Source organism: Eucalyptus grandis, chromosome 10, assembly GCF_016545825.1.
Source record: "Eucalyptus grandis isolate ANBG69807.140 chromosome 10, ASM1654582v1, whole genome shotgun sequence".
In the NCBI taxonomy this organism is placed as follows: Eukaryota; Viridiplantae; Streptophyta; class Magnoliopsida; order Myrtales; family Myrtaceae; genus Eucalyptus; species Eucalyptus grandis.
Genome location: NC_052621.1, coordinates 2,201,300 through 2,223,836, shown reverse-complemented (window position 1 = coordinate 2,223,836; position 22,537 = coordinate 2,201,300). Strand labels below are relative to the sequence as shown.

The 22,537-nt window shown below is 39.3% G+C and overlaps 3 protein-coding genes across 4 annotated transcripts; 1 reads left to right on the top strand and 2 right to left on the bottom strand.

The window, feature by feature from the left end:
- The first annotated feature begins 748 nt into the window (after positions 1 to 748).
- On the top strand, positions 749 to 4,178 carry LOC104421040 (protein trichome birefringence-like 33). The gene is given in 7 exon segments (XM_010032864.3): positions 749 to 1,251; positions 1,605 to 1,830; positions 2,683 to 2,854; positions 2,955 to 3,154; positions 3,282 to 3,376; positions 3,379 to 3,439; positions 3,641 to 4,178. Coding segments are annotated over 7 exon segments (1,278 nt in total). The 5' UTR covers positions 749 to 1,067; the 3' UTR covers positions 3,981 to 4,178.
- Positions 4,179 to 7,728: 3,550 nt separating this feature from the next.
- LOC104421038 (abscisic acid receptor PYL4) lies at positions 7,729 to 9,004 on the bottom strand. The gene has a single exon (XM_010032862.3). The coding sequence runs from the start codon at positions 8,800 to 8,802 to the stop codon at positions 8,149 to 8,151; it is 654 nt and encodes a 217-aa protein (XP_010031164.1). The 5' UTR covers positions 8,803 to 9,004; the 3' UTR covers positions 7,729 to 8,148.
- A 5,225-nt stretch (positions 9,005 to 14,229) lies between these two features.
- On the bottom strand, positions 14,230 to 22,327 carry LOC104421037 (SNF2 domain-containing protein CLASSY 1). Of its 2 annotated transcripts, none has more exons than XM_010032858.3 (9): positions 21,683 to 22,327; positions 21,222 to 21,353; positions 21,100 to 21,127; positions 20,369 to 20,483; positions 19,815 to 20,062; positions 17,600 to 19,045; positions 17,284 to 17,430; positions 15,177 to 17,093; positions 14,230 to 14,637 (listed from the first exon to the last, which is right to left on the bottom strand). In XM_010032858.3, the coding sequence occupies exons 4-8, from the start codon at positions 20,418 to 20,420 to the stop codon at positions 15,183 to 15,185; spliced, it is 3,804 nt and encodes a 1,267-aa protein (XP_010031160.1). In that variant the 5' UTR covers positions 20,421 to 20,483; positions 21,100 to 21,127; positions 21,222 to 21,353; positions 21,683 to 22,327; the 3' UTR covers positions 14,230 to 14,637; positions 15,177 to 15,182. The 2 variants fall into 2 exon arrangements, with proteins under 2 accessions (XP_010031160.1, XP_010031159.1); XM_010032857.3 differs by having other exon boundaries at positions 21,709 to 22,327.
- Between the last annotated feature and the right edge of the window lie 210 nt (positions 22,328 to 22,537).

The window sequence follows — 22,537 nt, the reverse complement described above, 5'->3', positions numbered from 1 at the left end:
TGTCATATCATAAACACTTATAAATGATTTTGCAGTTGAGCACAATGAAAACCCAATAAACCAAAAAGATTATGCGAACGAAAGAGAAATAAAATCAGCCTAAATCTCACCAGTCGATTGTGTGTTATCGTTGATAACGAATGTGCAGCCACTCATTAGCAAAACAAAGGAGACACCATAAAAAGATTCAAGAGCTCCTAATGATTTCATGAATCAGTTTAAGATTGAAGGTGCATTGTTAATTTATTAATGTCAACATCATTAATTCTAGACTATGATTTTGGTTGATATCTCGCTATTAAGCCTACTTAAATATACGTGGCTTGAGAGCTGAACATTGACATTTGGGAATGACTATTGGAGCGAGGAAGCAAGTTAAAGAGTGGCCAACCATTTTAATGCTGAAACATCACCAAATGTTTCGGAATTTCTTCACCTAAAACCTGTAGATTAAACAAATTGAAAACCGTGACTTCTCCGAAAGCCTTTCATCTTTATTTAAACATCACACGTTTGTATTTACATAGTTGCATACAAAGCAATGATGATGATGGGTAATCTTTCTTGGCAATCTTGCCTTAGCAGCCAAGCGACATCATGGCTTCCCTTTTAGCTCAATAGTCAGGTACTATTCTTCTTCATCACTCCCTCGCCTTTTTTATGGCAACTATTCATTCCACTTCACCCGTCATCTACTTGATTAAAGCTTATATTATATCAGCTATAAATATAAGCCATGGTAATAAAAGTAGGCCAATCATTTTAGGAGAGCATAGTTCCGTGAAAAGATTTCTTTTGTAGCGAGAAAATGTGAACTTGATATCGAGATTTACTTAACCTCTGACCCAAGTTCAATCCCCAGATAATCAACCTAGAGATTTAACCCCACCCACGTCGGGTCAACATTACCCTTTGACATTATCTCATGAATTTCCAGGACAGACATTGCTTGTGTCATTCCATTACTCATTCAAAACCCCAAGCAATAAGCTTGTGACCACTCATCGGCCTCAGCTCTATTTCAATAGAAGCTTTCCTCACGCAGTCTGAGAGAGACGACCGAGATAATGAAGCCACCCATCTCTATATCTTCTCCCTCTGTTCTGAGAAAAGCACGTCTCTCTCCGTACCTCTTCACATTATTAGCCTTCATCCTCTTCGTCTCAGTCCTTTATGGCGAAGACTTCATGTGCATGTTCAACCAAGAGCTCCAGCTCAGCCCCGTCTCGACCTGGCTTCTGTCCACAACTGGTAAGTCGACACGCTCGCTGACCGAATTCGACTACTCCATCATCTTTATTGATATAGTCATTCCCTAGTCGCAAATATCAAAAGTTTCATTAGAATTTGAGCATAGGAAGAATACAAAAGCTGCGTTTTCCATAGGCACAGATCATTTCGATCACCAAGTATACAGTTGTTGGATCATTCTCAGAATAAGCGGGCATTTTTTAAACTCTGTTTGCATCGTTTGAGGTATCAGGGTTGGATCACAACTTTTAGATGCTGCGGTTTAACATATATCTTGCATAAGAGTTATTCTACGTTCAAAAAGTTCTTCGACAAATTGCATTGGCAATCTCTTTGTTTTTCCCCCTAAATAGAGACGAAGAGTGGTGAGGCCCGTCCGTTGCCGTTCGCCATTGGGAAATTGGAGGAAGGTTGCGACATATTCAGAGGGAGATGGGTGAGGGACGAGTCAACTCGACCGCATTACCAAGAATCGGAGTGTCCATACATTCAGCCTCAGTTGACTTGCCAAGAACATGGAAGGCCTGATAAGGGGTATCAGTTCTGGAGATGGCAACCTGATGGCTGTAATCTTCCCAGGTAAATTCCTTTACTCAAAAGATACATGCCTAAAAAAGTCCATAGAACTCAAGCAATGATTAATCGAGAAGGTGCAATCTCACCTTGTTTGATTTGTTCATAGTCCACAAAAACCAAATTCGGGTTTACAGTTTCCCAGCTAATTAATTTGTTTGGCGACCTTGTTTTGTTCAACTTACTACTCTAAAAGGAAAAATGTGAGGGGGGGTCTCTCACGAAATTGACCATTTCCCTTCGCTTGACATCTCCAGATTCCAGATTCTTCTTAACTTTCACATACTTTCTACTTTCTTTATTGTTTTGAACTTCTTTCTAATAATTATCTACACCTCGCGAGAAAATTTTACAAAAGTTCCACGTACAACATTTGTAAGAATCATCAAACACGCGTGCCTACGTGCGTGGCGCACCTAGTTCTTGTTTTAATTAATTGGCGCATTGGACCCAAAGAGAGAGTATTGAGATCTCCAGGCTGAGCACACTGCACGTCTAGGCATCTCTTGTTTTATTTTTGTTTTTCTTATAAATAATTACAACTATTTTTTGCTTACCTTTTTCGATCCGTTTGCGAGGGTCAAAGTCCTCGCTTATAAGGAAAGAAAGTCTCGACTTTTTTGAGGCCTTGACTTTTGCTTTTTGGAAAGCTTTAGCCCTGGAGTTTTCCTGCATAAACTCGATCAATTTCAATTGTAGTCCAGGCCAAGGTCTTAGGCATTGATTGCAACTTGTCTACTGTGGCACTACATCATGCTACGGTTGAGAGCACTTGATTCGTGAATAGAAATATCCACTATCATCTTATGATTCCGAGGATCAAATTCCATGACTTTGTCGAAAAAATAATGATTGCAGCTTTAATGCCACACTAATGCTCGAGACACTGAGAGGGAAGAGGATGATGTTCGTCGGAGATTCGCTAAATCGGGGACAGTTTGTGTCCATGGTTTGCCTTCTCCATTCGGTCATCCCTGAAGGCGCCAAATCAATGGAAACGTTCGGTTCTCTCACTGTTTTCACTGCCAAGGCGAGAAACCAGCTCCGCGAATTTTTAACATAAAATCACTAATGTTCTCGCATTAAGGCGCATTCTTATTCATGGCATATTTTCTGCTTTTGGGTTATAGGATTACAATGCAACGATCGAGTTCTACTGGGCACCGTTTCTTCTGGAGTCGAATTCGGATGATGCGATAGTTCACAGGATATCTGATCGGATCGTGAGAAAAGGGTCGATCAACAAGCATGGGAAGCATTGGAAAGGAACCGACATAATGGTTTTCAATACCTACCTATGGTGGATGACTGGCTTGGAGATGAAAGTCTTGTAATTTCTCTTACGTCTCTTGTGGAATGCGGCTCGACTTTGCTTTTTATTCTTTCTAACTGTCCTTAGAAACCAATCAAATTGAAATGGGGGATCTAATTGTGGCTTTACTTTAACTTTTCTGTAGGAAAGGTTCATTTGACGATGAGGTGAGGGATGTGGTGGAGCTGTCAACAGAGGATGCTTACAGGATGGGACTGAAGAGCATGTTGAGATGGACTAAAAGAATATGGACCCAAAAAAGACGAGGGTCTTCTTTGTTAGCATGTCACCTTCACATCAAAAGTGAGTTATAATTCCCTATCTTCTTCCATTGCATTTAGCTAATGGAATTGGATTCGCTATAAATGTAAACTTGGTACAAACTAAACGGAATCCGTATTAATGCTGCACGAACACATGATGATCCATTTTCTGTAGCATGACGATGAATTTGTCAAACTAAATCTCGATAATGATATCTGGAAACACCATGGTGGCGTGCAGGAGTATTGATTGGGGCGGCGAGCCAGGCGGCAACTGCTACAACCAGACGACGATCATCGAAGACCCGAACTACTGGGGCTCAGATTGCCGAAAGGGCGTGATGCGGGTGATTGGAGAAGTGTTCAGCAAGACCAAAGTCCCCATCGTGCTCCTCAACATCACTCAGCTCTCGAGCTATCGCAGAGATGCGCACACCTCCATCTACAAGAAGCAGTGGCATCCGCTCACGGCAGAGCAAGTGGCCAACCCGGCGAGCTATGCCGACTGCGTGCACTGGTGCTTGCCCGGCCTTCAAGATACTTGGAACGAGCTTCTGTTCACAAAGCTCTTTTACACATGATGATCATGGGGAGTGCCTATAAATGGGGTTTTGTCATCAAATGAATGCGATATTCTTCCCCCCTCCTTTTTCTGGGAAACACTATGTTCAAAGGAATGGAAGGGTTAGCAATTGGCTTTCATGTATAAAGTTTTAAATTTTTTGAAAGTATTGAATTTGTTTTTTAAGATATGGTAGGAGGTCACGACTCTCGACTCACGAGTTCCAATTTTTTTTTTTAAATTTTTTATATGGTTACTATTAGGTTTTTTTCTTTCTTTCTTGAGAATGGGCCTTGCTTGGCCTAATAGACCAAAACGTGAAGTCCAATCTCATGTGCTTTGTTGAATATACCTTTTGGACCGTCCCACGGTTCAATTGGGTCTACGTAAGTTAACACCTCACAGCACGTAGATATGTGCTAAACAACCATTTAATAATGGAATTTGTACGTCTATGTATAAATCATTACACAGATGAAAGGAATTTATGGTAAATTACAGAAACATTCGTTATGTGTTAGATAATATACATAGATTTTCCTTTCGACATATGAATCGTGGTGCAAAATCCTAACATCTAAAGTGACACGATCTCAAGTAACTGATTTTGAGAACATCAATGATGGGTTCCTGGCTGGAAAGTAAATTTCTCAAGATATCCAATTTTTGGAAGTAAGAGACGTGAATAAAAATAATAAATGAAAATATGTGAAAAAAAGGGGGATAGAGAAAAAGAGCAAAAATATAAGGAATGAAGTCCATCTGAGATTAGATTTTTCAGGCTGCTCCCCACCAAATGATCCCAAAGTTTTTTCTTCGACTGTGCTTCAATAGTCGAATAATTATGTAAAGAATAAGAACCTCTTATTTTTAATGGATCTCAGTTGCTTTTTTCTTCATCCTAATTGTCCTTAATTATTTATCTCATAAACATTATGTACGTGAACAAATGTGTCAATAAATGATTTTATATGCGTAGTTATATTAAAATCGGAAGATTTTCTATCCAACAAAAATGAACCTACAGAAATCTTAAATTATGAAACATTTCCCTCTTTCCAAGTATATTCATACGATTTCTTTGTATTGTGTATTTTCGTCACTAATTTTGTTCAATTATTCAATGATTGAAATATTTCTTGACTGGTGATCTTTCCTAATATTTCAAATGTCAATTTCTCACATGCATAATGCAGGTACATATTTGCTAGTATTATATATACTGACTCAATCTGTTTGACATACAGAATATTTCTAATTTGGCAAAACAAAAACGAACTTATTTTTCTTTTTTCTTTTTTTTTTGTTCTGTCCGATGAAAAGGGTAATCGCCTCAAGTGGCACATGGAGATTGGTATTTGAGTTGTGCTATTGATACCAATTAATGGAATGATTATTAATTTCCGAGATTCTTCTTTTTATAATATAGGGGCAGGAATTGAGATCCAATTACTTTGAAAACCAATGAAACACCCTACAAGTCTTATGAATTAATGGGAAAATTGTCTAAAGAGTCCTAAATTTTTTATACTATGGCCAATTCAATACTAAATTTTTCAATTTGGCCAAATTTAGTTTAGAACTTTTTGACGATTCATCGATTTAAATTTTCTAGTCAATTTTAATCGAAATTACTGATGTGGCAGTCTAATCGGTGTTAGAATGTAAGTGATTGACGTTGAGTGGAAGATTAATATATCTTTTTTAAATTATTTATTCTTTATTCTTTTTCCTTTCCTTTTTTTTTAATATTATTTCTCCTAAAATAAACTTGGGATATACGTAGCCAGCAGTTGATTGATCGTTGTTGACCATAGGCAAGGGCCATGATCCTCGCCAAGGCCTAGGCAACTCCTGTTGGCCCTTTCAGGGAAATCAATAGTAAAAAGAAAAAAAAAGAAAAAAAAGAAAATAAAGTAGAAATTTATAAAAAAATTCAAATGTTATTAAATATTTACAAAAAACTGTCTTCTTAGCATTGGTTATGACAAGCAAAAGGGCCGACATCCACATTATTGATTTCCAACTAAAATTGATCGAAAGGACTACATTGGTAAATTTTCAAAAGGCTTAGGATCAAATTAGTTCAAATTGAGAATTTTAGGAAATGTGCGTCATATAACAGGTTTACAAATTTTTGGACAATTGTTCATTAAATGATTAAGTCCAAACTTTTAGCCTTGAGAGGTAGCAGTTTGCATGTAGTAAGTGAGACTTGAACGGGTAAATATCTTTTTTGGAGTTGAAAATCTCTCGCGCTCCAATCAACTATGTGAACCTTGAGTTTTTTGATATTCAATTGTATGCATGTATGGATAGTAATTTTGAAGCACCATAACAATTTTCTTTTCTACTAAAGCACACAAAAAAAGAAGTAAACTTGGAAAATCGTCTGATACGGGGGATGGACATGCATCCCCCACCTAATCGATTTTTCTCCTGTTATCGACCACGCGACATTCTCTAATACCCGTTGAAACTACTGCCAAGTACTCACCAACTAATGACAAGAATTTATAAGATTGCGACAATTACTCTTGGCAGAAATTCGTGAGTTTTTCCCTTTCCTTCTCTCCACAAAAGAAGTGTTGAATTGTCAACTCATTTAAGAAACCCCCCAAAAAATATGGGTTGGAATCAGTCCTATTCTTGCTCGAGAAAAACAAGGAACCACTCGATTGATGGGAGCCTCCTCGCTCCACTTGCAAATACCCAACAGTAGAGAATATTTTAAAAATAAAAAGAAGAAGAAGACGAGAGAGGCAAAGCGAAATCAACAAGTTGTTCTTGTTTCGTACATCAACTTGGGTTATCTTAAAAAGGTCAAGTTGCATGCAAGATGTTGATTCCTTTCCTCCCATTCAAATTTTTAAAAGGCTGGTATTCTTCCTTACAACATTAATGAAACCCAACATGGCCTCGCATACACTTGCACAGAAAGTTCCTAGGGTTTTTCTTTTGGTCCTCTCTCTCTCTCTTCCTCTCTGCTTTTAGCTCTTTCTCTCTCCTTCCACAGCTGTTGATGACTGTGTTTCTCTGGTTTGCCCACAGCAACATCATTGCCATCTCCTTGAACATATCGTGCCATCATGGCTTTATTCTTTCGTTTTATGCTCAAAGAACTTAAAAGGACGTACGGCTTTTCAGTACATGGATTTCATTTTCTAGTGTCGGCGCAATACTTTTTATTTTAATGAATTGTCTCGCTCATGTCATATGCATTTAACTTTTCGAAAATTAGTGAATTTATATTATATATATCACCAGTTTAAACTGACAGTTCGTACAGAATGATATCCAAATAGAAATATCAATCTTCTTCTTGATTTTAGCAAAAGTTCATTCACACGTCTCTCAAACTTCTAGCAAGCAACCTTGGCATGCACATATTAAACTCTCCAGGTGCTGTCTATGAAATAAGAGTCATTATTACATATGAAGTGTACTTATCGGTTAATGTATTGCTGAAATTGTTTAATCATTATTGTAGGACCTGGGATCATAGCTTCATTTCTTGCTACGGACGGTATTGAATGTATCGGCATACTCATTGACATTGCAACGCAAATCTACATAATTCCTTAACTCTTTTTTTTTTTTTTTTTTGCTTGTTGGTAATTCACCAAGACAATCTCATTACCTTTACTTAGTAGAATGCACTGAGAGTAATCAAGTAGGAAGTGCTTTGGCTCCTTAACTAGTGCCTCATGCAAGAACTAGGGATTTATTGGTTTTCCCAAGTCTGTATAACGTATGTAGAGAGAAAGGAGCAAAGTATAAACTTAGAAACAGCAAGAAAATTCACATTGTCCAGTTAGAATCCATAAACAACTACAAAAGCAAGACTACCCAAAAGTCAAAAGTAAAAATAAGAAGACATAATGTCCACAAAAAAATAAAAGGATGATTCTTGACTTTTCTTCTATGGGTAAATTAAATTGAAAAAACACTCTACAGACAGAGACAGAGAGAGAGAGAGAGAGGAAACAAATCGACAAAGGACTGGAGAAAAGAGAAGAAACCACTGATAATATCCTATCTTCTTCTACCATGTGCAACCTGAGATAGCTTAAAAAGCTAACAGAATTTCCAATGCCGGGTGCCCGAGATCTGCGTACCTGACCCGCATCAGGAAGAAAAACAAAGCGAGCACCGATTAAAACTTTAAATGATGATCAAGATCATGTCTATTTTAGCTGGCTTCTCTTGGCTGAGCTCTCAAAGATCTGTGCCAAAGACTGCAAGTTGCACCTAACAATCGTATCCACAAAAACGCAAGTGTCTTCCTTAGTATTACCATAAGGCACATCGACCACATAGGACTCGATCACCACCGTACCCAACCCATCGGAGGTGGAGTGGAGTGTGGTCACCGATCGGTAGTTTGCAAGCCGATGGTCACCCCCGACAATACTAAAACTCATCACATGATGCTCGTCATCAAGGATCTCCAGCCTCTCCATGCTCGAAACTGCAGGGAGGCCTGACACAACGTGCACCTCCCTGAGGCTCCCCACATCGCCGTCGCCATCTATCACCTGGCAGCTCTTGAGGAAGTGCTTGTAGGTCTGTGGGTTGTCGAAGCGGCGGATGACGGACCACACGGCAGAGATGGGCGTGTCGACGGTCTGGACCACGGCAGAACAGCACTGGTTCGAGGCTACCGCATGGGTGTGGTACTGCGCCACAGATTCCGGCACCGGCTCATAGTGAGGAAGCCCATCGGCTCGGCTTGTAGCATCAACTGTTTTAATTTGCTTGTGGAAGTTCGCAGCGATGGCGGCGGTCACGGTGGTGGGATGGGAGGGGTTGATTCGATGTAGTTGTAGGGATGAAGGCATTTTTGGATTTCTTTGATCTTTCCGGGCTTCCTCTCTGTATGTGAACGGAGAAAAAGACTAGGGTTTACAGCAGAACGATGGATATATGAAAATTTCTGAGGAAAAAATATGCATGTAGGTGTATATATGGAAGCTAGTAAAGAGGAAAGGAGGAGAAAGAGAGGTTTCATCTTTTTTCTTGTCCACTTGCACTAGTTTTGCTCTTCAACGGGGAATATAAAAGGGTAAATAAATCAAACAAGACGAAATTAAAGCTTTTGGGCCTGGAAGATTAACGCCAATAAGGGCTGCGGAGTGTTGTGTGGTCTAATCTTATCGATCAGCTTACGACGGACCAAGCAAGTTGATCGTCAACTTGCATCTTGCTTTTGGACTTAGCTCATGTGAATTATCCACGTCTCCATTCGAAACTACCATATTGCCACCCTGTTCAATATTCAAAACCACATGTTCTTATTCAACCACTTTTCTTTCCCCATTTATTATTGGGATATGGTGGATGAAACCTAAGTATAGCTTGCGTATGCTTCCGGTGCATTTGCATTACTAACCGCACTCTTCGGCCGTCGATGCTTTCCCCCTTATTTTCGGGATAGACCAAATTAGCTCATGGGATTTCCAAAATCAAGAAGCACAAGCAATTTCCCGTAGGCATCGCTTGACTTTTACATACAACATAAAACTGTAATTCAGTATTACGAGTTTCCGAGAAATATGACATTGGAAACACTGTCACATCGATCCAGCTACTTTTACCGGTCATATTGGAATTTCTTGATGTGAAGTAACATCTCAGAGAGAGAGAGAGAGAGAGAGAGAGAGAGAGAGAGCGAGAGATCACCTCTCACATAAGCATTATGTAAATTGTAAGATTATATAGTCTAAGCTCTGAATAGGGTACTTTAAGCCGCTACATAAGGTTTGGGGTTTTGACCGTGTCGCATGAGAAAATTTGTCTTGTGGTCCAGTGCTTTCCCAGGTAATGTTCCGGTCCGGTGTTATCGTATTTACTTTCGTTTTGGTAACCGACGCCGGCAACAAAGCCGTCATTGTACATTCGAGAGAAGTTTATGTCCAGGTCAAACAAAATCAAAATTTCCTTCGGTCAAGCCATCCGCTACAGCGTCTAGTTCTCTAGCGGGTGACCTTTTCTTCTAAAAATTGACAAAAGTAAAAACAAGTGCACGCAATATTCCATAATATTAAATGTAATTTCAATGGCAATTATTTTGACAATGTTTTATTTGGAGAAAACCGTGACAAGGTTGAAGAGTATAACTCTTGAAAAATCTTCCATGTTTGCGTAGCCTTGCAGACATGATTTCTTTTTGCTTCTTGTTCACCAACAATAACGAATGAGGGTAAAGTTCAACCGTGCAACTTGGGGTCATGACCTTCCCCAACCATGATAAAAAAAATGTCGCAACCTTATTTGACCCTCGAAATCGGGTGTGTTTATTTACATCTAAACAGAAGCTAAAAAAAAAAAAATACATTTTTTCTCCGCTGAAATTAAAAAATATTTTTGAGAATTCGGAGAGTTATAAATAAAAAAAAATTACGTGTAATATACATGTCGATATTTGATTAATATGAAATTTCGGGAGTTTCAATTAAAAGTCAAAATACGCAAGTTTCAAGATTTGGATTAAAGATATAAAAAGGAAAAACCCAAGTCAATCCGGCATTTTTGAAGTCTAGAATTTGAATAATATATGTACTTGGGCTTAGTGCAGCCTAAATTAGAGTTTTAAGAAAAAAAAAAAAAAAAAAAAAAAGAATAAGAAGAAAGCACATCCCACTGCAACCGGTTAGCAACTGGGAATGGTGGATGTGCACCAGACTGCCAATAAGGCTATATTATCTATATTTATATGTATAGTTTTTAGTCACAGTCACTTTAATTGGGTGCTCAAGTTTATTGACTGGTTATACCACTGGCTCAGAGACCAATTTGATATAGTTAATACCTCAAAATAAAATAGAAAAAGAGATGCTGATATGATTTCTGTGAGTCTCACTGATCCATATAAAAAAAAAAAAATTGCAAGTGGACTATCCTTGAGCGTGCGTGGAACCCTAAGCTATAAACCCACTTTATCCTGCTGAAATAATGGAACAAGTTGAGACATAGGTTGTTCCTAGTCTCCAACTTATGACCAGAAGAGCTCTATTACCCCTCACAAGCTATAGTTTTTTTGTTCAACAATGAAAACATCACAATTAGTAGTCTGTCGAGAGGTTATGATTCACGAAAGTATATATCTCAATCAAGTCATGAGGATTACAACCACTTTACTATAGCCGCAAACATGCATGCATGTGTCCTTTTCATAAGGACTGTAGTAACCAATATTTGCATCTCGTACCATCAGTAATATGCATCCAACACATGAAATTTAATACTGAGATTTGTCCTAATTTTTTGTTTCTGAAAGCTCTCCCAATGTCTTCAATTAGCCTCAATTTGCATGTCCAGTTTGGTCACTTGATCTTCTACTCATACTCTACTATTCATCTCTCTCTCTCTCTCTCTCTCTCTCTCTCTCTCTGTCAAGTAGTAGTTGGCTTTGCTTTCAATCAACTTCTGCACGGCTTTTTAACATATGATTCCATTCGAACGAACCCTTCTCATTTGTCCTTTCCCTTCGAATTTCTAACCCCACCAACTTTGTTCAACTTGATCGGTCCTTTTGCCCCTTTTGTTCTCTCTTTTTCCTGTTTGGTGAGACAACTTGACGAGTTCTTTACTGATTGGAACCAACTTCTTCACGTGGTACTCTCCCTCCCCCTCACGAGTCATGACCATGTCCGTCACCAAGCTCTTCTTCCGCAGGCCACTTTCATCACAGTGCCATCGAAACCCTTTCATATCCTCTCGACCCATGTCGTATGCTTTCATCTTCTCTCGAGTAATTTACTAGGGACCGGCGTGTGCGAACAACTAAGCATGACGCTAATCATATTCGCTATCCGGTGTATTGGTAAACGGATTTACGAGAGACGGGGAAAGAGAGGGGGGCGTCTCTATTATTGAATTAATTAAATGGTACGATAATTTAACATTTTCTCCATCGTATATGTAATTTAGTTTCATTTTATATACGAGGCAAAACATATTAGGAGAGGTGGTAGTTTGGGCCCCACTAAAGAATAGTATATACTAGCGTAGACAATTTCATAATTCAGCCGTATGGGCTGCAGGCACCCATTTCTTCTTGATTTTGACCCGACATTATGACATTTAACTTATTTCGGCGTCTATCTTTCCTAGTTGCAAAGAGCCTCTTGTGGTCCGTGAATAATTCAAACAGAATAAAAATTTGCGGTTACGTTTTGTCCTCACATATATGGCTAGAAATCCTTTGGTTTCCTAGGGCAATTTTTCATTTGAATAATTCTTACTCACAATGCCTGTATAAACGTGTTTTTCCCCGACCAGCCCTATCCACTCTTGATTTGATGGTTAATGAGACGCTGAATAGTTAAATCCTCAAATTGATAATGGATTATATCACTTGTGAGAAGTTTTATTTACTATCGCATTATGGGTTTAAATTTTCCTTTCCTTTTTGTGATATCACTGATGTCAAGGCCATTACCGCTTTTTATGATGTACATGTGTGAACCATGTCTCTAATTCGTGATATTTTGGCAAAAAAATAAAATAAAATTCACTCAAAATAAAAGACAAATACAGTAATCTAGGATAGCTACGTTCTCGCATCCATTTATTAGTGTACTCTAAAAAATTACTTATTATATATCTACTTCATTTTTATAACTTTGTTCATTCGTATTAATCATTTTTCGTTACAAGAATAGTTGTGTATAAGAGTAAACTCCTAGAAAAACGTAAAGATGCTTCGCAACTGCTTTTGAGAGTATTAATGTGATTTTAGGCCTAACCACGATACTTCAGCATGGAAAAAGAAAAGAAAAGATAATGGTGAATCCAACTCTCTCGAAATTCATAAACATTGAAGGTGGTCATAGGCAATACATCTGTTCATAACTAATCTAACAGACGAGAAATAAAAAAAGGAAAATAATAAGACGAGAATCTAGAGAAAAAGCAACAAAAAAATGTCATTCATATATTCCGTAATTAAAATATCATCAACTCATTAAGATCCCGTGGTTAATATCTCATAAAAATGGGGCATGTTGACCCTTTTACCTAATATTTAAATAAAATAAAATAAAAACCCAACTAAAGTCTAGGAAATGAATGTGGTCATAACTTATAAGCCAAAGAAAGAAGAGAATCCATTGAGTAGATTCATGGTGGAATAAATCAATTCTAACTTGTCAACTTGGAATTAGGGATACAGACTCCGCCGCCCCTCCCCAAAAAAAGAAAAAAGAAAACTTGAAATTAGGGTTTGGATAAAGAAGCTTCCAAGGGGGGTAAATTCATGTTTTTAATGATATCATGCAACAAATGTGAATGGCACTAATAGTTTAGACCAACGCATTCTATATTCCTATTTATGGTCTTTAGTTGATTGGAATGGGTCAGCTCTGCTGATCCAATCTTCAGATGATCTCGATGCTGACATTTCATTCCCATTCCTACCCGCAGTCTCCATAGTTGTTGACGAAGCCCCACCCAAACTTGACGTGACAGAGGGGAGCAAGATCCTCCAAAATTACAGCTAAAGAGCAATTTTGTGGGGTCAGATGGAGAGACATCCTCCAATTGCTCATCGCAGGCCTTTCCCTATCCTTTTTCTTTCTTTCTTTTTTGGGCCTAACGTTGCTTCATCCCAATAAATTCTAATTTTTATACTCCTAGTCTGCGGTTTGATGGACATGCAAGCTGATGGAAGGGAAATTTCTGGCCATGGCAAAGGAAATGAAAACTTTGATGAACTGTAGTGAAAATAGGAAACAACTGGATTTATACAGACGCCAGCACTGCGTTTGGAAAGCTAGAGAAAGGATGGGGAAGGCAGTACCGGATTCCTAACCCAGATAGGAAAGAGAAGCATCGGGTATCCATTAACTAGAAAGGGCATCAAAGTAGGAAAACCATAACTTAGCACGTCGATCAGGGTTTGACAAAGTCGGACACGAGAACGCAATCTGTATCACCAAATGTCAAGGAGAATAGAAGATGCAATGCCCACGCTACTGTGTCCGTTTGTCTGTTTGAGTTGTTTTCAACGTGGACCATCAATAGCTTGATTATCCAATATGCAGGATGAAGATGACGTACTAGCTTATGCTAACAAGAATTTGCGTAAATTATAAACACGATGACGACGCAAATCGCTAATCCTACTGTCAGAAAGAGGGCAAGTCTACCTAGTGAATGTTACCTGGAAGAGCGGCCGCATGAGCAAACATTTCCTTTTCAGCTGGCTTATCTATTTAACGAGCTGAGGTTCAAGACCTCTTATTGTCATCATAGAATACCCTTGATAGGCTGAATTACTCACATATAATTATAAAAGCTACCATAGCCAATTGATCGACAATACTCAACGCCAAACCGGGGCCTTGAAAGGCTCCTCTGCACGTTTTGCCAAAGTCTTTTTACGTTACTCCAACACTGTAAAACATCGTCATTATCCCAGTCACTTAGTCCGTCCAGGTACAAGGCTAAAAGCACAGCAATAATGCAGTCAAAAGGATGCTTTTGCAATCTAATAAAAGCAAAGGCTTAGCTTTCATCAGAGAGCTTGCTAAAACACCTTGAACAACCCCTTGAGTGTCTTCTCTTGTATTTCCTTCTTCTCATCTCCTTCTTCTTCTGGATTATCCATAGAGTTTATCATACTTTAGCAACAGCAGCAGCAGCATCTATTTGTAATTATTCCCACTTGTTCACTGCAGCAATAAGAATGAATGAGGAAACAAAAGCAGTAGCTATTGACAGACTGGAGGGAATGGTAATGACACTAGCCACTCTAAGTGGAAAATCACAATAAAATTCATCATGCTACCAAAAGGAAAATCTGAATGGCTGATTAATTAAATATAGACGTACAGACAGTGAAATTAAAGCAGAGAAATCAAAAAAGCAACTGATGAGGTTATTGTAGAACTACAACAGGAGGCCACTACATAAAAGCTACATTTCCCTTTTCTACCAGTTGCCATGATGAAAGCAAAGAAAAGAAGGAAACTCAAAGATTGGAGAAATGAAGATAATACCGAACCAAAAAGTTTAGTTTCTGATTCGCTAACTAGTTTGGGTGTTTTAAATGGAAATCGATCAACTTCAACGTCGTGAACACATTAACTTCTCCAAGCCATTCATAAGGAAGCACTTTTCCTCCAAGGAAAGAAATGAAAGGATGTGAATGCAAGTCCGACTTTGCATAGCTACAAGAAAATGGGCATTGAGCAGCCAAACAGCACCTCACCTTTCATTAGTTTGTTGAAGCCTTCTCATTCTTCATAATCATATGAATGGATTTCGATTTGTCTTCCTCCACCATTTCTCTCAATATCTCGTCCTCAAGCTTGTTTCTTTGCCAACAAGAGGGGTCCTCCACAAACGCCTCACTAAAAATCATGCTTGACACCCATTCTTTCCATGTGGTCCTGCGATATTTATCTTCCTCCAGCGTGTTTGCTGCCAGAAGCTGGTACACATAAACCATCTTCTGCTGACCGGGCCGAAAGGCCCGTGCAATGGCCTGCTTGGTTTTTGACGGGTTCCACTCGGAATCCAGTAAGATCACCCGGGAAGCTGCAGTCAGACTGATACCTTCAGCACAGGCTGTTATAGAGGCAAGAAGTATTCTCGAGGGATGACCGGGCTCCTCAAACTGATCCATCACTCTCCCTCGCTCGAAAAGCTCTAGGTCCCCTGTGAGGACCATAACTTCTTTTCCCTTCCGCCACCCAAAAATGTTCTCGAAAAGTTCGAGAAATAAATTTATGGGGGCAATGTTGTGGCAAAAGATCAAAACCTTCTCCTTCTGAAAAACACGATACACGAGGCTAAGGACGAACTTCACTTTTGACCCTTTCTTAATATCGAACTTGTGCTTGTCAAGCTGATTCAGTTCCTCCCTGTTAAAAAATTTGCTGGCACAGCAAGCAGTTTTGACCAGCCAAGGATGTATGGAGCCGAGTGTAATTAAAAGTTCTAGCTCAAGAGGATATCCATGGTACTTAGACATGATCCTGTGAAGCTTCAACAGCACATGTTGTTGTATATCTGTTGGGTTCATCAATAGAGTATAGCTTTGTAAACCGGGAAGAGTATCTGAATTTCCAGCTTCATAATTATCAATGAATCCACTTGTCATATTCCTCAGCATGTTTAGGCCCTGTATCCTTTCTTCATTATTGCTGGAATTGATTTTATTTCCGATATTATCGATGAAGAACTTCCTCGCTCGAGATTCCAACAAGTTGCGTGCTTTCTTCTTCGTTTTCTTTCTGAACTTTGGATCCAGTACCCTCAATACTTCATGGATAAACTTCGGTCTTGCCAAGCAAAGAGTATTGAAGTACTCACAGAAATTATTCTGAAAGAGCGTCCCAGAGAGCAATATTCTCAAGTCCGTCTGAACTTTCATCAGAACTTTCCGCAGCCTGGATTTGGTACTTCTGGGGTTGTGACCCTCATCTAGAATGAGGATACCGGGGCTTTCTCTCAATACTTTAGCCATGTGTTTTCTGTGAGCGAATTTTGAGTCTTCTCGCATTAGAGTTAAAAAGGAGGTATATCCCATGACAAGCACGCTGGGATGAGCATGCCACTTCTGTATCTTCTCTAAGCAATCCAAAACATGCATAACATCTTGACCAGGTTTTGGCATTCCTGCAAATGAAATACTTTTTTGCCTGAATACTCTGTAGCTTCGACGACCATGGATGAGATAGACAGGTATTGGGATTTCCCACTTGACAAATTCTTTATGCCAGGTATACAGTGTCGTCTTCGGAGCAAGAACCAATGGTCGTTTGCCTGGAAACAATTTCAAGTAGCTGACAAGAAACGCAATTATAAGAAAAGTCTTTCCAGCTCCAGGGGTATGAGATATGACACAACCACCGGTCTTCTTGCCTGACGTCTCCATCTGAGCTGGTAGCAGTGATCCTGTCACATTTTGCCACAGAAACTCGAAAGCCTTTTTCTGATGGATGTGCAATTTTTTCCTAAGTTCAGGAATTAGGGTCCATACGTTCTCGTTTTCTTCTGCTACTTTTGGGTCCGAAGCATCATTCTTACAGAAGATATCCAGACCTTCGTCTTCAGCTTGATCATGTTCGGGGTTCTGTTCGTTGTTTGTCTTGTGGTCTGTTGTCCAGGTTGCTGACGGCAGCTAGAGATACATATGGTTGAGAAAAATAATCAGAGACATATCACGTGCAATGATGGACTGAGGTGCAAGAATTCACGAAATAGATGGCAACAGCCACCAGATACATTTAGAAAAATTTTGGACAAGGCAATGCCAAATGTGGAGTGGCAGATAAAGAAACTGTACATGAAATGAAGTGTCGATGACTTACAAATGCTGGTGAAATATCCCTTATTTCAGAGATCACAGTACCACACAATTTGCATAAAATCCCGATTTCCTCGTCCAGAATATTCTCATGGTGGCAGCGATTAATTGTTCTTTCAACATACTCATTGCACAGTTCAGCTTTCGATCCCTGAAAAAGAAATATACTAATTAAGGCCCAAATGTATTGATAGTGCATCTAACATTGTATGTTAAAGAAACTATGAAGTTTTTAGTTCTCAAGTCATAAAGCATCCTTTATTCCTACCCTTCCCTCATTAAATGGCAGAGATCCTGGATAACAACTGAAAGATATGTACCTCGTTCTCCTCGAAAAGGTATGATGATGTCATGGACAGCTCCATCTCTCTCCACAACATCTCTAATTCGGGGTCTTCAACTTCCTCAACAGGTGAGGGCATTTCCACCTCAAATCGGCGGTCCACATGGTTTCTGCTGGCCAATCTGTTCCACTGATCTACCAAAAGCGGCTCTTCATTGTTTGTTACTGTGGAATCAATGCTCTTCATGTAAGACTTTATGAGATCCTTATACATGCCAGCACTTAAGGTTCTTTGGCCGTAGATTCTCTCCTCAGTCAGACACTCTCTTTTGGTTTGTACTTGGTGGTACTTTTTCCGTTGAATTTTCTTGCCTGGAGGACTTCCGACCCATCTTGTTTCAAACTCCATATCTTCTAGATCAGGAAAGCCCCTACCCTGCTCGACCGATGAACTTTGCATAGAATAATACAATGGATCTTCATTGTTCACCCGCGAACGATTTCTCGGGATCTTGGCTCGTGGATGATATTGATTGAGGGCAATAGGATCACTTTCAGTACCCAGAGGAACAATAGCAAGTCGATTTTGGTAATCCTTTCGACTACTGGTGCTTGATTCAGTGTGATAGTCCTTCCGCTTACCAACGGTCTGTTTTTCCTCCCTCGATTCAAATGACTTCTCATGCACAACAAGATCTCTTGTGGTTTTCCTTTTGCGGGACCACTTCCTTTTCTTAAGCCCTGCATGCTCAACTGAACTTTTTGCACGCAAACCGAATAGCTCAGAGAGCGGTAGAGACATTTCTTCATCTTCTTCGATATTATTCCATTTATCAACCTTGTATAGCCCTGTAGTATGAAAGGAAATGTTTAACTGGGATACATCACATCCAAGGAAACGCTCTGGCTGAACGTTTCTACGTTTGGAGCGTCTCAAGTCCATAACATCTGAGAAGGGCACAAGTGCAGATTCATGTTCTTCAAAAGCAACAACTGCCTCACTTGTTTTCGTTGGAATGTGCTGGACTATGATAGGAAGCATAACTTCATTTTCGACTTTGAAGTTCAAAGTTCTCAAGTTATTGTCAGTATCGAAAGAGACTCTTCCATCACGACCACATATCTCGTAGACAATCTTATTGTGCAGTGACCTTATATTGAAAATGATCTGTTTCAGGGCTGATGTGACAAGTAACCAAGAAATGTCAGCCAAGAATCTTCCTAGTAGCAATTTACTTCTCTGCAATAAAGAGCAGTCCTCGGCGTACGTCCACCGATATAGCTGGCTTTCAAAATGTTTAGAATCGAGTCTTTGGAGGATGGAGATGTCATCTATTCCTACTAAAATAATCTCTTGACTAAGTACTCCTTTTTCTGAGCCAAGAGGACATTTGGAAGTGTACAATTTCACATAGAACTGACAGCAGCATCTAGATTCATGAGGCTTCCTCTCAATCGAACTTATCCGTGCATCAACCCACCCCTAAAAAGAAAAGGACAATGGTTTAGATTTAAAGAAGGAATCGTTTCACTAGATATTCTGAATTTTCAAGTTAAGCGAGATCGAAAATTTTGCAATGCGAATAACCATAATTAGGGGATATACTTGATTGTATCATGGATTGGACAATGTTGTGCTGTAAGACTCATTCTGAAATAAGACCCTTTTATAAAGCACCAAACCCAGTCTGGAAAACATTATTTTCAATGTTCTTGATGATAACACAACAGTAACAACAGCAACAACAAAATTAAGCTTTTTAAGTGGTTTCACCTATATGAATCCTCTCAAATAGGATGCTTTGTTGAGTGTCAAGCCTTTTGTATATGAGTATTCAAATGGCAGAAATACCACACAAAAACAGCTCAACCATGAGGACAAAGGTGACGAAAATGAGTAGTTTTTAACTTCAGATTGAACAAGTCACTGCATGTAAGCAGTGAATAACAATTTCCCCTCCAATATCAAGCAGATGTGAAATCGACTAATGCAGAAACACCAGTAGTACAATTAGTCTACACTGCATATGGATGAATGTCATCATGTCCGATACGAATCAACTTATGTCTCAAGGAAAGAAGTACTAAATAGTAGTAACATTGAAAAGGAAACCCTTTTAGTTGCTTGAGTGAAGGGAGACAGCACTAATGCACAAACAACCCATTGAGCTCACTGTATAAACACAGCGAGAAGAAGCTTCAAGCGATAATGCTCTGAGGGAGAACACTACCAAACAAGCAGGCAAACTTACAGGCTCTTGAAGTTCTCCAAAGCAATCTGATTTTTCGCTAGGAGAAAGCACGCATATGTCCACCCCAGGCCTCAAAAAGCAGGTACAGTCAGATAAAGTTGCTTGACGTGACTTTATCCGCACATTAGTGAAAGGTCCACTTTCCTCGATTGTATACTGGTCATCAACAGTGCATGTGGTCATTCTTCCATGGCTAATTCTTATTGACTCCACAGGTTGCCATGATCCCACACACAAAGCCTCAAAAGCTGACATCAGGAAAAGCACGGGATACTGGAAATTAAATGATTGCAATTTATTGCCTATACAATTTTAGAAGAAAGTCTAGGACTATAAGAAAACTAATCATATCGGCCTCATCAGGTTGCCATGAAGTCACATCTCCCTTTCAATTATAGCAGTACCAAAAGTTTGTTTAATCAGTTAACTCAATTGCAGCACTTCAATGAGAACTATTTATCATGCATGGATGAAGCCAGACATCTGCTTTCAATCTTGAATCGGGAGATTTGTCAAAATGAAAGAAGCAAATGAGATTGAGAGCCAATGCTTACGGTATGCATTAAATGGATGCTTGGACAGATATAAATCTCTCCTCCTTCCCATAACTCTGCAGCAGTGAAATCCTTTCTCCAGCTTTCAATGAAATGCTGGTTTGGAATCACGTACCTGAGAAGTATCGCAAAGATTCCCCATCAGGCCCAGCACATTGAAACACTTGAGAAAGTAGAACTTATGTGCATTAATTATTGGGACATCATCATCCCTAGGCCAACCACCGCCACTATAATGGTAGATCCACCATGTGGTATAAATCTACCTATCTTTTTTTTTAAATGCAGAACATGCTATGCCTAAGATCATTGTTTGTGAAGATAATCATATGTTCCACTAGATTAATCTCTCAGGAAAGAGAGAAAGTCAGGAGAGAAAATGTCGAACTATTGATTTGAGCCATGTTAGATAACCATCTGAAAGAAAAATTGGAACCCTCATGAAACGGATCCATGGCATTTGTCAAAAAATATGTTGATGCTGCCTTTATCAATTTTGGTTCAACCTCAAGATGCTAAACTTGATCGATCAGTTCATACTGACAAATGAACTTTCATTATCAAGATGAGGCTACATCAGAGCAATATATAATAATTAAAAAAGACAAAAAAGAAAAAAAAAAAAAGAATTACTGCAAAACTGAAATTAGGCACTGGCTTGCATAGCTTCTTCCTAATTACTAAAGCAGGCCACTCTGAATTTTCTGTATACCGAGTCACGGAATTCTCACCTTTCAAGAGCATCCAGCGAAATGTATTCTGCAAAGACAATAACGAGTTAAAAACAAAAGGAAATACAGCTTGAAACTCTGTTTTACAGCTAAAGAAAAACTTCACGCCCTTACTCACTTACCATTTTCATTTCCCTCTTATAAGAGACATGATCCTCTGTACCTTTAAAGCAGAGCATTAACTTTCTAACCTAGCAAAAATGGTAGGACATTCCATTTCCTTCTTTCCATGGCCATGCGATCTATATCGGGACCTAAAACAAAGATAAAGAGAAAAACTTACTCGGAAAAGCAAATTAAAGCAAGAATCGTGTCATACAGAAGAGCTGAAAACATGGAAAAACAGGTATCCACTCACGCAAACAGAAAAAAGGAAAAAAATCAGGCTCCAACCCAAGAAAGTAAGGAGACAGCTTGATAGAAAAGGTGCAGATAACATCACCGCGATCGTCAAAAATAAAATAAAATGAAGTACCTTTCGGAAGCTTGAGTATGACAACACACGACACACCCAAGAAGAAAATGCAATGCAGAAGTCGCAACCTTTAATTAATGCAAAATAGATAATGAAAGAACGGCTCACGGGTAAGTAAGAGAGCTGTTAATTACTTTAACCAGCGACTGTGACAGATTTCCGGCGATCGTTTGACCCCCTCAAGAATAAGAATAGAGAGAGAGAGAGAGAGAAGAAGGGTCTTGAAATGTCGTTGGGAGGTTCAGTCTTCAGAGCTGCTGAGAGAGAGAGAGAGAGAGAGAGAGAGAGTAAAGAAAATTTGCAGGAACCAAGAGAGAGAGGAGACAGGGACAGTGAAACGGAGAAATCTATGCACACAGAGTATTGGATTCTGTGCAGGGCGCAAGGCTTTATTTTTCTTTTCTCCTGACTGCTAAAAAACAAAGCTTTAAAGGTTCTTGCTTTTTTCTCTTGTTTTCGGTAGAAAAAGTGAATGCTCTCGCTCGCTGTCTCTGTTTACTGGGCAATCCATGGAAACGATTAAGGAAGAGAGAGAAGCGGGCTTTGCTGCTTTTCTTGGCAGGATAAAGATTCCTGTGTAAAATTTCTGTTGGTCTGTAAAAATGTGATGTAATGTCAACACTGTCTTGAGCCTTTGAGAGAGAGAGAGAGACGTGGGACCAAAGTGGAATTGCTGATGAGTAGTTGGGTGAAGAAGGAGAGGCTCGTGGGAGTGATGAAACGTGATGACTTCTTGAGATAAAGAAGGAAATGAGATGAAAGTGAGACTGACTTTCTGCAGACCGAGTCAGAGGCCGGATCTGTTTTTCATCTGTCGATTTCTTTTTCTCTGTCGAACCTTTTCTCTTTCCTTTTTCCGGAAAAAAAAAGGTGGGAGAATATATTAGTGGCATTATTATCCTCGCGTGAAGTGTCTTTTCAGGCAAAGGCATCGCTGGATCTTAGCTTGGATGAACATAACCG